The sequence below is a fragment of the Onychomys torridus genome, chromosome X, assembly GCF_903995425.1.
Source record: "Onychomys torridus chromosome X, mOncTor1.1, whole genome shotgun sequence".
NCBI lineage: Eukaryota > Metazoa > Chordata > Mammalia > Rodentia > Cricetidae > Onychomys > Onychomys torridus.
Window position 1 is genome coordinate 117362425 of NC_050466.1, and position 17076 is coordinate 117379500.

The window sequence follows — 17076 nt, forward strand, 5'->3', positions numbered from 1 at the left end:
GGGACCATGGACTCGGCTACATAACTCTACCTGGAGGCCTGCAGAAGCATCTGTGTGCCCTTGTACAATCATGACTTCCCAGGGGTGCCTCCTAGCCGGTGGGCCTGTGAAAGAAGGAAAGTGGTGAGAAGTCACACATTTTACTTCTCCTTTCTGGCCATTTGGAATGCTTTCACAGTCTGGGCCATGATCTGTTTCATGATTTGTACATGTGATAAGTGGGCCATTTCTCACAGTTCTCCCCATGCTTCCATCTGTCTTCCTGCCTCCTCCCATTCTGGAAGTTGCTGTGCAAAAGGGGCAAGTATTGATAGAGATGACTAGAAAAAGGGGGAAGTCATTTCAGGGTCAGAGAGAAAGCTGATGCAAGGGAAACCCTCAGGAATCTACAAGGATGACCCCAGCTAAGACTCCTAGCGATAGTGGATACTGTGTAGTCAGAACTGGCCATGTCCTGTGACCAGTCAAGACTATCAGTGGAGGGATTGGGACTTCAACCCAGCACATAACTTATGACCTACAGTCTGTCCTGCCTATGGGATGTGCTGGGGTTAGGGTGACATAGAGATTGTGAGAGTGGCCAACCAATGACTGGTCCAGCCTGAGACCCATGCCTCTAGGGCAAGCCCACCCCTCCTTGCCCCTCACACTGCCTGGAGCACCAGGACTCACAGGCTGAATGTTCCAGAAACCTAGGATAAAATCGAACATGACTGGAGATAAAAGGTCAATGTAATAATGCCTAATGAAATTCTACTATACCTATGGATTGGTGATTACCCCAATTGTCAACAGAGAGCCTTCATCTAGTAACTGATGGAAACAGGTGTGGAGACCCATAGCCAAGCTTGGGAATCCTGCTGAAGAGAGGGAGGAAGGATTGTGCCAGCCAGGGGGATCAGGGACATCACAAGAAAACCCACAGGCAGAGTTTTAAGACAAGGTCAAAAGACAGCCACATTCTTTGCCAAAATGTCACAAAAAGTGTCCAACTATCTTTCTAATCCAGAGTCCCAAAGTCTTTCATATTTTTAGCATGAATCTTAAAGAGTCTTATTAATAAAAACAAACCAGGAGCCAGGTATTGGAGTGAATGCTGGAAGATCAGAGAGGCAGAACAAGCCACAGCCACCTCACCTTGCCAATTCCTCAGCTGATCCTGCTTCCTCAGACTAGAAGCTTCTGAGTCCTCATCCAAAAGGATCTCAGCTGAACTGTGCTGCTCAAAGCCTAAAAGCTTAACCAGGCTCTATTTCCTGGTCCTCACACCTTATATACCTTTCTGCTTTCTGCCATCACTTCCTGGGATTAAAGGCGTGAGTCACCATGCCTGGCTGTTTCCAGTGTAGCTTTAAACTCACAGAGATCCAAATGGATCTCTGCCTCCCAAGTGATAGGATTAAAGGCGTGTGCTACCACTGCCTAACCCCTATGTTTTATATTCTGTTCTCTGAACCCAGATAAGTTTATTAGAGTACACAATATTTTTGGGAACACAATACCATCACACATATTCCTCCAACAAACATTATGGTCAGGCAGACCACAGCAATACCTTAGTCCCTGGTACCACTTCTGTCTTGTCACTGTTCTGTTGTGATGAGAAACACCATGAGCAAGGCAAATCTTATAAAGGAAAGCATTTAATTGAGGGCTTGCTTACAAGTTTCATTCATTATCACCATGGCAAAGAGCAAGCATAGTGACATGCAGGCAGACAATGGAGCAGTAGCTGAGAGCCACATATTGGTCAATGGGCAGAGAACAACACTGAGCCTCATGTGGGATTTCAAAATCTCAAAGTTCACCCCCAGTGCCACATTTCCTCAAACAAAGTCACACCTTTTAATCCTTCTCAAATAGTGCTTCTCTCTGATAACTAAGCATTCAAATATATGGGACTATGGGGGGCCTTTTTTATTTAAACCACCTCACGCTGTTTCTGGGAGTGTGTACTAATGAAGCCACTATGGAAATCAGTTTGGAGGTCTTTCAAAAACCTGGGAATACATCTACCATATGACTAGGTGTGCCCATTCTTGGGCATGCACTCAAAGACCTTTATATCTTACTATAGAGGTACTTACACATTCATGTTCATTGCTACTCTATTTGCAATAGCTAGGAAAATGAATAAACCTGGGAGTATATTAACTGATGAATAGATATTGAAAATTTCTACGCTCTAAAGGTAAGTGAACTGAAATTTGTACGTAAATGGATGTAACTGGAAAAACTATACTAAGAACTCATATTCTTTCTCATTTATGGGACTTATCTTGAAATTATTTGTGTATACAGAGATTACATGTGGAAACTAACAAAATAGAAATTGGCCCTTGGCAAAGGTGGTGCAGTTAATGACACAGACAACAGAATATAGGTGAAATAAAAATACAGAGGGCAAATACTGGGAGTAGAAGGATTTGAGTGGATAGTAGTATAATGATGATAATAGGTAAATATGGGACCAAGGGAAGATGCAACCAAGTATGCTGGCTGTGTTTTTATCGAATTGACACAGCTAGAGTAAAGTTGGAAGAGGAACTACCATCAGATTAGACCGTAGGTAAGCTTATGGGACATTTTCTTGATTAAAGATTGAAATAAAAGGGACAACCCCACTGGGGGCAGTGCCACTGCTAGGAAAGTAGCCTTGGATTATATGAGAGCAAACTGAACAAGCAATGGAGAACAAACCACTAAGGAGCATTCATCTGTAACCCTGCTTCAGTTCCTGTCTCCAGGCTCCTACCTCTAGGTTCCTACTTTGAGTTCCTGTCCTGAATTTCCCTTGATGGACTGTGATTTGGAATTTGTAAGACAAATAACCCTTTCCTCCTCAAGTTTCTTTGGTCATGATGTTATACTGACACAGAAAACAAACAAACACATAAATTTGTGCCAGAGACTGTGCTATTGCTGGGACAAACCTGCCCATGGACTTTTGGGCAGGATTTTGGAAGTGTTTAGAACTTGGGCTGGAAGATCCATTAGTGCTCAGAGAGATTAATGGGGATGTTTGGAAGCTTGAAAGATAAGACTCTTGAGAGCACTTCAGTCAATGGAGTCCTGGCTTGTGACATTTCAGAGTGAAACTTGATAGTCTCTCAAAGACTTTAATCCCGTGATACTTTGTATTAACTGAAAGACCCCAGACCCCTGGGATACTTTCGTCTGTGGGAGGGCACCCCAGAAACCAAGATTCCAAACCAGCAGATGCAACAAGCAAGAGGAATTTATTCAGCACTGGCACGAGTGGACTCTCTGCCCAGGTCAGAGAGCCCCGAGCAGCAGTTACAAGCATTTTTAAAGGCAGAAACTACAAAATTAGCATAAGATACCAGGTTCCCCAGGTTTGGCCCAATTTAAAAATCATCATATATTTCAGCAATCATTTTGCTATGCGGGAAATTTTGTAACACTCGTCCTAAACTGGTTGGCTCAGGGGAGACCTAGGGGGAGCGGTTACTCTGGAGGGGAGTTCGCACAGTTACAGGCTTGTGATTAGTTGACATTTGACCTAGTTTGCTGGGCTCACCAGATGGTCCTTATCTTGGGTCCCATTTGGGGAATTTTTAAACAGAGATTTACAGACCTTGTCCCAAGGCAGGCGTCTGTACTCTGAAACTTTTTACTTATTTTCAGGGAGGGGAAGGGTCAGTGTCTAAGGCAAGTACATTTATAGAAGCAAAGTCAGCAATTTGCAATTGCAAAATGTATCTCTATTTTTTTTCCTCATTAACATTCTGTAGTTTCTAGTTAGCTTGGGACAAAGACTCAGCTGTTATTAACAAGAGACAAGTATCACTGAAGTGAATATTTTTCTTTACTGGGACAATAGATACTGGTTATCTGGAGATGAAAAATCAGCTGTGAATAAGAAGAGAGCAGTATTATTGGGGGAACTATTCTGAGAGTATTTTCTCAGTGTCAGCCCATAGAAACTGTGGGCCAGTGGGGGCCAAAGCTGCATCTCAAGCTGGAAGTCAAACTTGGTAATGTATTAGTTTTGGTGACATAAAGTTACAAGATTGAAGGGGTCGTGAAGAGTTTGGCAGTTTAAGAGGTCAATAGAGGCCATTGGTGAAGGTGCTCTGTTGGGGTGTTCTGTGTAGCATGGGCCAGTGGAAGACAGAAGGCACTCCAGCATGAAATCTTAAGGCCTATGTGGCAGCAAGAAGGTCCAGCCTCTCCAATGGACTGAACCCTGAACAACAGTACAAAGGCGGATTTATTGATTTTGGGGGTTGTACAGTATTTCCTCATACCGAGGTCTCTAATCCAATCTATATGCCTCTCTAAAGGAAAGCATCACGTGCCTTCATGACTTTAGTCCTTTTTGTTATTTTGTCTTTTTTTTTTCCAGAGCTGAGGATGGAACCCAGAGCCTTGTGCTTGCTAGTCAAGCAATCTAACACTGAGCTAAATCCTCAAGCTCGACTTTAATCCTTTACTGTGTATTGTTTGCAATACATGATAATCAAAGAGCCTCAGGTGTGCCAGAGGCATCTTGTGACCAAAATCATGCAAAGACTGTAACACCCCTTCAGTAAAACAATTCTATAAATCATGGAAAACAATCACTGTTTTCCACAAAGATCTTTTACTGTTTTCCACAGTGATTCTTCAAGGGCAAAGTACTTCTAGAAAACAACTATTCATTCTAATGTCTGCCCCAGATAAAGTGACTCTGCTAAAATCCTACAATAGTGCAGCCTCAGTTGCAATGGATACCCCAATCCATGTGGCAAGATTTGAGTCACTGAAGAGAGGCCAGGAGAGGCTATTATAAGTGAAAATATAGCCTCAGTTGCAAGGGAGACCCTGGGACATTGGAGATGCTAGGACTGTGGGATGTCCACCAAGGACAGGAGCAGCTCTGGAGTGGAGCCAGCCTGAACCCATGAGATATACTATATGTGCTGTGGATGAGAGAAATGGAGCTTTCTAGGACTTTTGGGACCCAAAGATTGTGAGCAAATTCTAGACACTGGATACTGAATTGTTTACACTATTGTAACTGCACTTATATCCTTCTCTTTTAGAATATGTATGCAACTTATTTTTTGTTTTTATAAGGTTTTACAGTGGAGAGACCAGACTTTTAAAAACACGTGGTTAACTATTTGAAAGAGAATGAACTTTCAATGTGTTTGAATTTTTTTTGTTTTTGGTTTTTCAAGACAGGTTGTACTGGCTGGTTTTGTGTGTGAACTTGACACAAGCTAGAGTCATCAGAAAGGAAGGAGCCTCAGTTGAGGAAATGCATCCATGAAATCCAGCTATAAAGCATTTTCTCAGTTAATGATCAGTGGGGGATGGCGCATCCCATGGTGGGTAGTGCCATCACCGGGCTGCTCCTAGTAAGCAGCATTCCTCCATGGCCTCTGCATCAGCTCCTGCCTCCAGGATCCTGCCCTGTGTGAATTCCGGTCCTGACTTCCTTTAGTAATGAACAATGCTGAACTATAAGCCAAATTAACCTCTTTTCTTTCCAACTTGCTTTTAGGTCATGGTGTTTCATCACAGCAATAGAAACCCTAACAGAATTTTTCTGTGTAGTCTTGGCTGCCCTGGGACTCTCTCTGTAAACCAGGCTGGTCTTGAACTCGCAGAGAACCATCTGCCTCTGCCTCCCAAGTGCTGGAATTAAAGGCAAACACCACTGCAGCCTAGCTGTGTTTGAGTTTTTTAAAGACTATGGGACTTTTAAAATTACACTGCTATAAATTGTGATATTAACATAATATCTTGGGCATAAAAAAGAGGGGAGTTATGGTTAATAGTGCTGTATTTGTATGATAAGTTAACAAAGGGTCAATTGTGCTGGTTAGGTTTTGTCAACTTGACATATCTAGTGTCATCTGGAAAGAGGAAAGCTCGATTGAGAAAATGCCTCCATCAGATTGGCCAGTAGGCAAGCCTGTGGGACATTTTGTTCATTAATGATTAATGTGGGAGGAATCAGTCCACTTCTGGACATGTGGTCCTGAGTTGTATAAGAAAGCTGAGCAAGCCATAAAGAGCAAACTGGTAGGCATCCAGTTTCCTGCCTTGAGTTCCTGCCGTGACTTCCCTCAGTGATGGACTGTGATTAGAACTTGTAAGTCAAATAACCTTTTCCTCCTCAAGTTGGTTTTGGTCATGATGTTTTATCACAACAATAGAAAACAAACTGGTACACCAGATAAAACAAAGTAAATATAATAAGTGAAAAAGTAAATAATGTATGATATGATAGAACAGAAGGAGCATACAGGGAGCTAAAAGCTCGAGAGGGAGATGGAGACAGAGAAGGAGGAAAATGAGGGGTAAAGGGTGAGTTAACCAACACAAAGGATATATAAAGAACCTTTACCAAACTAACTTGTAAGCTAGATTTTTCTAGGGTTTTTTGTTTGTTTGTTTGGTTGGTTGGTTTGCTGTGGATATCGCTCTGTGTAAATAAAGTTCTGATTGGCCAGTGTCCAGGCAGGAAGTAGAGGCGGGACAAGGAAGAGGAGAAGGCTGGGAAGTAGAAGGCTGGAGAGACACCACCAACTGCCGCCAGGAGAAGCAACATGAAAAGAGACTGGTAAGCCACAAGCCATGTGGCAAAGTATAGACTAACAGAAATGGGTTAATTTAAGATAGAAGAACTAGATAACAAAAAGCCTGCCACTGCCATACAGTTTGTAAACAATATAAGTTTCTGTGTGCTTTCTTGGTTGGGTCTGAGTAGCTGTGGGACTGGCGGGTAAGAGAGATTTGTCCTGACTCTGGGCCAGGCAGGAAAGCTCTAACTACAGTTGGTTGGTTGGGTTTTTTTTTTTTTGTTTGTTTGTTTTTTTTTTTTTGATATGGGGTTTCTGTGTGTAGCTATGGAGCCTGTCCTGGAACTCGCTCTGTAGCCCCGGCTGGCCTCAAATTCACAGAGATCCTCCTGCTTCTGCCTCCTGAGTGCTGGGATTAAAGGCATGCGCTACCACTGCCTGGCATACCTTGTAAACTAGTTTAACAATATGGTTTTAAGGAGTTTGAATAGAAGTATCCTACATTACTAAATAGTGCTGTTTCCAGAAGACATGGGTTACTTAAAAAATCTCACTGATGATAATTGACTGTAAGTGTTCAGCCATAGATGGGCTATCCATATCAAACTGCACCCCTGAGACTCAGGGAACAACATGAACTAGAGCTAGAAAACAATGTAAGAGTTGAAGGATGGGGAAGAGTGCTGAAATGTTGTCCTCTGCTTATGACGTGGCTGTTGTACACATGAACCCCTATTGCATGAACCCTTGCAGCCTACCTCTACAAGATCTCCACAAGCCAGTTAAAACTTCAAACATATTTTTGACTGTGAGCCTAGCCTTTAACAGCTGAGCCATCTCAAAAAAAACCAAAAAAAAAAAAAAAAAAAAAAAAGGTTCAAACATAGAGAGAGGAGGGGGTTCCTGAGCTATTTAAAGTCAATGGCTGCTGAGGAAAGCAAAGTCAATTTTCATTGAAACTAGTAGATTCCTCATGCCATGTGTGTATATACAGAATTAACTGAACTTAGTGGATCAAAATAAATCATTATAGGAGGACCAGAAGTTGGAAGGGAGATTTGATGGGGTCCTGGGGGGAGTTCAAGGGGGAAGTGAGGCATGACTATGTTCAAGGTACATTATACATGTGTGAAATTTATTTTGAAAGAATAAATAAAAATTAAAATGTTTAAAAATTTAAAGTAACAAAAATAAGCCATAAGATCAAAAAAGCAAAATATAATAAAAGTTCACTAGATTAAAAAATGCTGCATCATTCAGCATTGATTATTTGACAGAATAGTTTTGAGTTCTTATCCTCCCTGTGAGGTTTCATGTAGCAAAAATTTGCAATATTAGGACCATGATGAAATAACTTCGGACTCTAAATCCTCTTGTCAGAATAGCGGGTGTGTGACATCATTTCCAGCCTAAAAGCTTTCTCCGTTGAGTGGTCCTGCTACATCCTCCCATTTGAGTCATGCCTGCATGTCTTTACAACAGACAGTGTCTGTTGCTGAATATCCACACCTCTCCTGTTAGCAAACTTCTAACTTTTATAGCATTTGTATTGGCCTGTTATTGGTGAGTAGGACATTTCTCCATTCTAAGTTTCCACCTTAAACAAGCTGTGTGTGTGTGTGTGTGTGTGTGTGTGTGTGTGTGTGTGTGTGTTCTTAGCTCACTTCCCTCACTTACATGAGGCATCCAAACTTGGCTTTTATTTGTAATTATATGTGAATGTCCGGCCTCTGTGTCTGAAGCAGTATAAAACTGTAATGCTACTGTTAAAAGTTATGTACAGCATGGCTCTCTGTCTTTTTCATCTCTTTATTGTAGGGTCTTTTTCTTCTAACTTTTTCATCCTATGCATGCTTACCCATGACTTTGAACAATAAAGTTCAACTGATATTTCAATTCCTTTCAGGAAACTATACAGACATGGTATCTTGCTGGTGTTTTTGTCTTTTTTATTTTTTCCCTAAAGCAGTGATTCATTTCTTCTCATAGGCTTATACTAAGCTAGTTCACTCTGATCTTCCATCCTATTTCTCAGGTCTTGTATCTCGTAGAAATCCACCAGGGAGTAAAACTTGAAAACAAGTGTGAACTCCCTCTTTCCTGGAGCTTCCAGGGTTTTATACCGCCATACTCGATCTTTAACAATTCACTACAATATTCAGCTAATTTAACACGTTTTCATAGCATTCTCTCTTTCTGGGTTATGCACAGAGTTATGTATCCAGCTTCTCCCTGGAGAGGCTGAGTCCTCTATAGAACTGAGTCTACCTCAGCTATTTGGTAGATTCAAGTGACAGTCTTCTCTCTCTCTCTCTCTCTCTCTCTCTCTCTCTCTCTCTCTCTCTCTCTCTTCTCCTTGACATGATGGAAAATACAATTCTTTCTAATCAGCACAGCTTATGTAGGTGACAGTCAAACTTTTTACTCTGAAGTTTCTTTATCCTTAAGACTATTACTCTAATGGAGGAATTACATCTGTTCAGGTTAATAACACATGCTTTAAAATAAGTCCTTTTGTATGGGGAGAAATACTCTGCCAATTTGTGTTTATTGCCCCAACAAATGATAATAGAAGGACTTGGTTTTAAATTAGCAGTCAATTCTTAGGATATAGTATCTTTAACAATTTCTTTTAATTGTTCCTTATTTTAAAAGTCACAAGTAATTTTTCAAATTTTCTAGAAGCAAAGAATTGAAAGCCACCTTCTTGCAAAAGGAATTGATAATTCACATTGTCAGTACAAGAATGGTATTCCTAACTATCTGTTCATTGTGTGTTCTCATTTTCATCCCAGGATGTGGTGATAGAGACAGAACTATATTGGAAAAGGAAATATTTTAATCTTGCTATAATTGCTCACTTCCTAATATCATCCTACTCTTACATTGATTAGAATGGGAGCACAGTGTATGTAGACAATATAGTAAGAGTAATATCAAGAAAAGTATAAACCAAAAGAAGTGTTAAGGAACAGCGGAGCAAATGCCAAAAATAAAAGAATGTTAACACAGAAAGCAATTGCTCACTATATGGACATTTTTGTAGCTCTTTTGTGCATCATAGTATCATAATACAATCAATATGAAAAGTATGAATAAATCACTAACTTTTCACTTGTCTTTTAAGTATTTGAAGTATTCTATCACAAAGGAAATACTACATGTGAATTATATGTCATTTGAACATGTCATTCTTCCTAATTTGGAAATGTATCTGTAATCAACAAAACTCAAATCAGTAAAAGCAAATTTAAATGACTGACTAGATCTCTTATATTCATCTACATTAAAAGTATAATATGAGTACTAACAACAAAATTCCATTAATTTAACTAACAACAAAATAGTTAAAATTAATTTAAATGTTTTATCAAGTCAGTCTGAAATATATTATGCTATCCTTCAATACAAAGATAATATAAGGCTGGTATTTATTATTTTAACTTTTTTCTCTGTCTTTAAGATGTAGTCTAAAGTATTTCAACAAGAAAGCACTATGCAGTAACTATTACTAATTTTCAACTATTTTTTGAAAGGACCAAGCAGATACCATAACAGGCTGCTCAGTCTTCTCTCAGAGATTAGGTCTCAATTTCAGTTTCCTGAGACTTGAGCAGCAGTCTCTGGGAGGGCCATGAACAAAAGACATAGTCCTTGCAGTAGCTCCCTTTCTGCACATACTCTGACTGCTCAAGGTTCAGCCAGTTGTTTACTGTCTGGGACCCCTCACCAACTTAGAGCTACGTTCCTGAGTCAAGGACAGAGCTTGGGCCACTGAGCCAGCCCCCACAGTCAGTACATGCTAGGCCAGCCAGCCCCCATGGCAGCTCAAGGACAAAGCCTGGACCACTGGGCCAGCCCCCATGGCAGCTCAAGGACAAAGCCTGGGACTTGTGTCGGACTGCCCCCGAAATGATGATTGTAACCCCCAACCAGTAAATTTCAAGGTTACATACCATCACCCAATTAAAAGAGAACAGAGACCTTCAAAAATAAAAAAAAACCAATCCCAGTAGCACCCAAGCCAACCCCCTCCGACCACCTGAAGGGCTTGTGGTTTTTGCCTTTAAAAAGCTAGCCTCACAAAGAAAGAGCAACTCCTCCCTGCCTCACTGTATTGGGTGCAGGAACAAGTTCCCTGTCTAGGTTTGTATCTATAGAATAAACCTTGCTGTTGCATTCTGGACATCCATGGTCATTGGTGGTCTCTTTGGAGTCATGATCTGGGCATAACATTTTTCTTACTATGTCATTGAAATGCGGTGGTGTTGGCACTTAAACATGTGATGGGAACAAATATTAAGCTTATGCACTTTTAACTATGTCTTTGGAATACATTGTATTATGATTTCAACATAATGACAGCATCATTAAACTACTAAATACTGATTTTATGTTATTTGTTTCTTACTAAGTCTTGGATGTCTAGGAATCCTTACCACATATGGTGAGAATGTAGCACAGCTGATAAGGCAGCAATTATGGGAAAGCAGTAACAGTGAATACATAGGGGATGGCCTATCCTGCATAGAAAATGTATCTGATGCATTAAGTGACAGCAATGGGTAGAAAAGAAATTAGAGGAAGCATAGAAAGTATTATGGATGGCCTATTAAATGTTTCTTTAAAAGTTCAGGTGATAAATTTTGGTCCCCACTAATGGCACTTTGGGATGTAGTAGAAGCTTTGTACTGGGCCTATTCAGGAAAATAACTCATTGTACTTGTGGTCTTGACTTGGTATACTGGTATCACATTTTTTTCTCTACTTCTTGGCCCTCATGTAGTGAAACCACATCTCTGTACCACAGATTCTCTACCATGCTTACCTACCTTGCCCAAGTCCCAAAGTGATGGGACTAATCAACCACAAAATGAAAGCAGTGCAAGTAAGAAACAAACTTTTCCTCCTTACAAGTCAATTGTCTTAGGTATATATGGAGTACCCAGGGGCCCAGGGTTTAGCTACATCTGGCGTAGGATATCTGAGGGGGAAAAAAACCTATGTACACTATGTTTTTATGTCTGTTAACTTTATTCCTCTAAGACAAAATTCTATCAATACAGTTATAGTTCTGACAGGCGTTTAAGGCAGAAATAACTCTAGGCATACCAAGCTCTTTACTCGTCTACTTTATTTCTCTGAGATGAAATCATGTCTACATAGCTTCAGTTCCCTCCAGCCATACAGCTCCCTACTCATAGTCCTGCTAACAACTAAACTCTTATGCTCCCAGCCTCATCTTCATCCTCTGTCTCTTCTTTCTCCATCTCTGCTACTCTCTACTCCTGGCACTCAGAAAACTCTACTCGAGATCTGCTTACCTTCTATGGAACCTCTGTCTTCCTCTCTTCTCTTTTGCCATGCCCATTCGGTCGGTCGTTTCTACAGAAAATGCCTGCTCTTTTATTCCCTGGGCATGTGATTCTCTGCCTCCTCAGTAATGTTATTCTACCTCTCATCTTGATATGTAAAAACATCTTGTTCTCAGTCAGTTGCTCTGGAGAGCCACTGGGCCTCAGGTCAGGGGGATGGCCTGAGCTTCATTTGCACAAGAAGCAAAGCTATGAGTCTCCAGCCAGCTTGTCTCCCAGGCTCAGCAGGAGGGGGTGTGAGGGGGGATGGGAGGGGGGCTGGGCATAGGGGGGCTTTAATAACCTGGAAGTTCGATGGGTCTGAAAATATTTGGGGAGGCAAGAATTTCATAGTAGAAGACAGCTGGAATATTAAAGACTGGATAGCACCAAATATTCATAATAAACGCCTTGCCTCTTGACAGACCCTTGGCCGGTCAAGGTATAGCTTTAATATATAGCTAAATCTCCATGATATATTCTTGCAGCCTGCAAGAGGTATACTGCATGTTAGCAAGAAGACTAATGGACATGAGACAATAAACTCTTTAAGGAGGTAATAGTTAAGCCATGGGCTGTTGAATAGATATCCAAATAATGTGATGTTTACTTTGTATTGAACAAAAAGTATAACAAGAACAAGAAAAGCAAAATTGAGGGTCCAAAAGGGTAACTAAGTAGTGATCTAAGAAACAGTGTAAGGACAAATAAAATATATACACATTTGGATTCTGAATAGTTTCATATAGGAAATTTATCTTATCTACATTTAAATTTTTAGTATGGAGAATAATACCCCAAATAGATGTTTGATATATGAAGCAAAGAAAAACTGCCTCAGTAATCTGAAACCTAGAAAAGGAGGTAACAATGTAGGTAAATGTATCAATGTGTTATTGGTGTAAAGTGTTTTCCTCACTGTTAATTCCAGCTGGCTTCTCATAAATAGCCCAAGGAAACCTTAAATATGAGAAATCTAAATTAACTTGGTGGGAGGGCAAAAGCTTTGTCTTCAAGGACACCTCCCCCTCTACAAACAAATCCAGAAAAAGTTGCAACAGTACTTGTGTTAGGTACCCACAAGTGAATAAAACATACAGTGTACCATGATGTAGTTATGGCATATCATATACCTAACACTTAAGTCAGTAAGATGAAGTAAGTGCAAGAACAACAAAAAGAGACACAGGCACTCTCAAAGTTGTCTATTTTTGTCTTGGAGTTACTGCTTCACAGCTATCAGTTACATGTCCATATTTTCTAACTATAGTTTTCTGTAACGTAAGGATCTTACATATGATTCTGAGAGCTCCAGAAATGAACATTGAACGTTTAACAGGTCACACATTAGGGTTGAATCTTAGTTGACGTTACTGAGAGTAAGTGATCCAGTTCATGTCACTCCGCTTGGCTGTCTGTAGCATTGCCTTCAGTTGTGCTTGGACATCAGCAAGCTTCTGTCGGTCTAAGCTGCCATTAAAACGCCATTGTTCATAGCAATGTACAGGGATAGGATAAATCACGTATTTCAACTCCATCAAAGGTGTTAAGTAATGAAGGATTCTCATAAGCATAGGCATCGAAATGGGGTTAGAGACAAAGCTAATCACACGGAGATGGGAACACTTACTTAGGGCTGGAAGGATAGCAGAGAGTGTAGCATCTGTTAAATGGCAATGATTTATAGCCAAATGCTGCAAGGTATCTGAGAGTTTCTGCAAAAGAATCTGAAAAGGCCCACAATCATCCCAATACATTGGGTTGTTACTAAGATTCAACAGCTTGAGGTGGGTGGCCTGAGGGCTCTGAGACAGAAATTTGAGATCTCTGTAAGAAATTTCACAGAATGGCAGATACAAGAAGTCCAAATTAGGTGGTAAGGCTCTGTGGAGAGAAAACAAAGATAGAATGACTCTCAGATGAGGGAAAATAGTCCAAAGAATCTAGAATAAGCAAGCTGTTTTGCACACATACATTGCAGCAGCTAACAATATGGGCTTGAATTCACTCAATAGATTTGTGACCCATAAATGTTACTTTTATATTCTCAGATAGAATTTGTATCCTTGAGAATTTTCATAGTATGTTAATATAAAGATTTGTGCCAAAGATTTAGTGGAAAATATTATCTACTTAGTAATTACAATATAATCAAAGGTAGCGGAGCAACCAACTGGAAGCTCCCTTTGGCCAGTCCACAAGTGAGAGCCTCTACATTCATGGCCTGAGCCTTGGAGATTCTCCTAATGCTCTGACATTACTGTCTATGGGGATATGGCTATGTGCACCTGTGCCCAACCTGAAGTCTTTCTCTCAATTCCTCCTCTTCCTCTCTCGATGGCCAGAGGAGGACTGAATTGTTATTTTCTCCTTTATACTTCTGGAATGAGCACACTGCCTGCACATGCTCAGCTGACTAGGGTTTTTTTTTTTTTATCCTGTTTTTCTCCTAAGACTATGAGAGAGACTTTTTTGCATGGCTACTTTCAAATTCTCTGGAAGGCAGAGATAAAAGGCATAAAGGGTTTTAAGGATCTCAGGAATTCCCAGGGATGAATTCTCCCCTGTCTTAACAGGCTAGCGGTTCAAGAACCCAGGTACATATACCAAGCCCTCACCTGAGTAGGCTGGCCAGATGATCCGTGAGGCTGAACGAAGACAAGTTGAACTCTTTCAGGCAGTTCATCTGCCTAAGACAGTTGAGAAACATTTGGAAGACTTTCCCATGCAAAGACCTAAAAGTGATTTTAGACAGACTAAGGCTATCCAGATAGATCATGTGAGCCAAAATGGTGGTAACTTCACTCAGTGAAGCCTGATCAACTGCCAGGTTATGAATGCATGTCAGATCTAGAAACTTCAGAGTGTTTCTGGCATAAGAAAATTTATCAATTTGCAAATCTCGACAGCAGAGGTGCAATGACCCTGAGCTCTGTTCAACTTTATTCAGAAGCAAAGCAAAAAATTCCCTTTCTCTCAAGGTGCCATCGAGGGATAGGTCCACTAGTATTTCCATAGGCTGCTTTGAGGATTGACTCTTAACCTTTGAATTGACAATGCTGCACTGGCTTTCCAACTTCAGAATAGAGCGTACAGAGTGAGTACAGCCATGAAAACAAGTAGGAGATCTGATTCCAAATTCAGGGCATGTTGTTCTGCAGTCAACACCTTGCCTTACATCCAGGATCCTCAGTTTAGGGCTCCTATAGTGGAAAGAGGAGATAGAACATCTAAGAGGGATGCAAATTTTAATGCAAACCCACAAGGCCAACAATGGCATGTAAGGACTTGGTCTGCACTCTTTATGCCAAACACCAACAAGTTCTATATCATGAAAATTCAACATCCCTCTCTTTTATTCTCCTTAAATCCTCTCCAATCTTAAAGTTGGTGTCTTTCTTCTGTGTAATAACACCTGTTATGTAAATCCATCAATGATACCCTCAATAACATAAATTTCATAATGAACATTGAATATATCAGCCTTTAGTGTGTTACAAAGTTTTGGACCAACTGCTTCACACATATATCTTCAACATTCACTAGTTACTACCTTTGGAAGAGTAGCAGGCTGTGAAATAATCTCCTGTGTCTTACCATGTCTTTACTATACAAAGTCTTACCTAGCATCCGAGTTCTGGACAGGTAGGAACTGAAGACTCTCAACCATGGCTTTCAGGAGTTCCCGTTGAGGTTCCTGTACACTCAATGTTCCAATGTGGAGACAGGTAAAGGGCCAAATCTTTACCATTTCTGTCAGTGTCTTCCTATATCCTCCCATGAAGGCAGCAGAGAACAACGGAACAAAAAGCTCCCTGGGGATCTCCCCGAGGGAATGAATTGCAACAGGTTCATTGCTCAGTAGACTCTGTATAGCAAGTTCCAACAGTGTAGATGGGTCCCTTTCATCCATCATCATAAATAAACCTGCATCAGGATGAGAGATACTTAGAAGTCCTGAGAAGATAGCTTAGATGCTTTTTTAAAATGAATGTGAGCAATGTAGAAAATATATTAGTTGCAGAATAATTTTTATGTGACTGATAAGCACATTTAGTGACCTCTACTGTAGCCATAGATTAGAAACTGATTTTTGTGAGTATACAAATTCGTGTGTATACAAATGTGTATTGTGTGTTCATGAAAGACTAGCATTAGAAATAAATGGTTAGTAGAAGACAAAGTTAGTTATCTACCTGATACCCAGTATTTCCTTTCAAAAGATACAAGCATTATTAATGAAAATTTAAATATACATAATATTGATATAATCATCATTATCTTGGAAACAGAAAATAACAAAATGTCAAAATGACAATTATTAAAGAGAAAAAGACTGAAATTGCAGCCAGTCCAACTTCATTACCACAAATTTTGTGTAGTGAAGCAGATGGACAAAAACTTGCAAGATATAGAAATGAAGAAATCTAATTAGGGCCTTGAACTTGACATAAAACCTCAGACAGAAAAATTAGGTCTGAAATAAGCCTAAAATAGGAAAAATATGTACCAATGCTAAAGGAAGCATTAAAAAGCCCAATTCAAATCCTTAATGTTTTTTTTTCCCCATAATTCAAACCAAAAAGCAGTCAAACTGAAAACAGAACAGTGATTCCTTGGATCTGGAAAGAGTGCCATAGTTGAGGATTGAAGGTGAAAAAGTATAGTTGTATATAATGAAAGTAAGCTAGAAACAGTGTGGAAATACCACAATGACTCCCATTCAGATGTGATTAATATGTGTTAACAACTAAATGAATGGCATTAAGTAATGAATGTGAATGGTCTGAAATGTCAGTGTTTGAACCATAGAGCTTATGGGGAAGAATAAAAGCAGAGAGATGGGAGAAGTTTTGCCTGGAACTTTGATAATGATGATAAAAAGAAACAAAAGCAGGAAATAAGACTCTTGTAATATATAAGAAATAAAATCAGAGTATGCATAACCTTTCTCTCTACCATAAAAAAATGACAAAATGAACTAGATGGCATTAGGTGCCAGAACATAGAATGATAAAAATAGATATTATATAAAACAATGTAATATCATGCAAATGAGTAAAATTACAAGCCAAACCATTAAAACCATCAAAAAAAAAAATTCTGTTTCTTGTCACATACCTACTCTAGGGCACTTTACTATGAGCCTGTACACATTCAGACACCGTCTTTGGATAGAATAACTT

The 17076-nt window shown here is 39.9% G+C and overlaps 1 protein-coding gene across 1 annotated transcript; it reads right to left on the minus strand.

The window, feature by feature from the left end:
* Positions 1-13260: 13260 nt before the first annotated feature.
* Positions 13261-15809, minus strand: LOC118573643 (melanoma antigen preferentially expressed in tumors-like). Its single transcript, XM_036173922.1, has 3 exons — positions 15514-15809; positions 14509-15093; positions 13261-13774 (listed from the first exon to the last, which is right to left on the minus strand). The coding sequence occupies exons 1-3, from the start codon at positions 15807-15809 to the stop codon at positions 13261-13263; spliced, it is 1395 nt and encodes a 464-aa protein (XP_036029815.1).
* Positions 15810-17076: the final 1267 nt, after the last annotated feature.

What these genes read in the sequence shown, in the direction of transcription:
- LOC118573643 (XM_036173922.1), bottom strand. Translation starts at nt 15,809, where the DNA reads ATGATGATGGATGAAAGGGACCCATCTACACTGTTGGAACTTGCTATA. An exon ending in GTCCAGAACTCGGATGCTAG is followed by an intron (nt 15,094 to 15,513) that starts GTAAGACTTTGT and finishes TTTCCACTATAG; the next exon opens with GAGCCCTAAACTGAGGATCC. An exon ending in CATCTGGCCAGCCTACTCAG is followed by an intron (nt 13,775 to 14,508) that starts GTGAGGGCTTGG and finishes TTCTCTCCACAG; the next exon opens with AGCCTTACCACCTAATTTGG.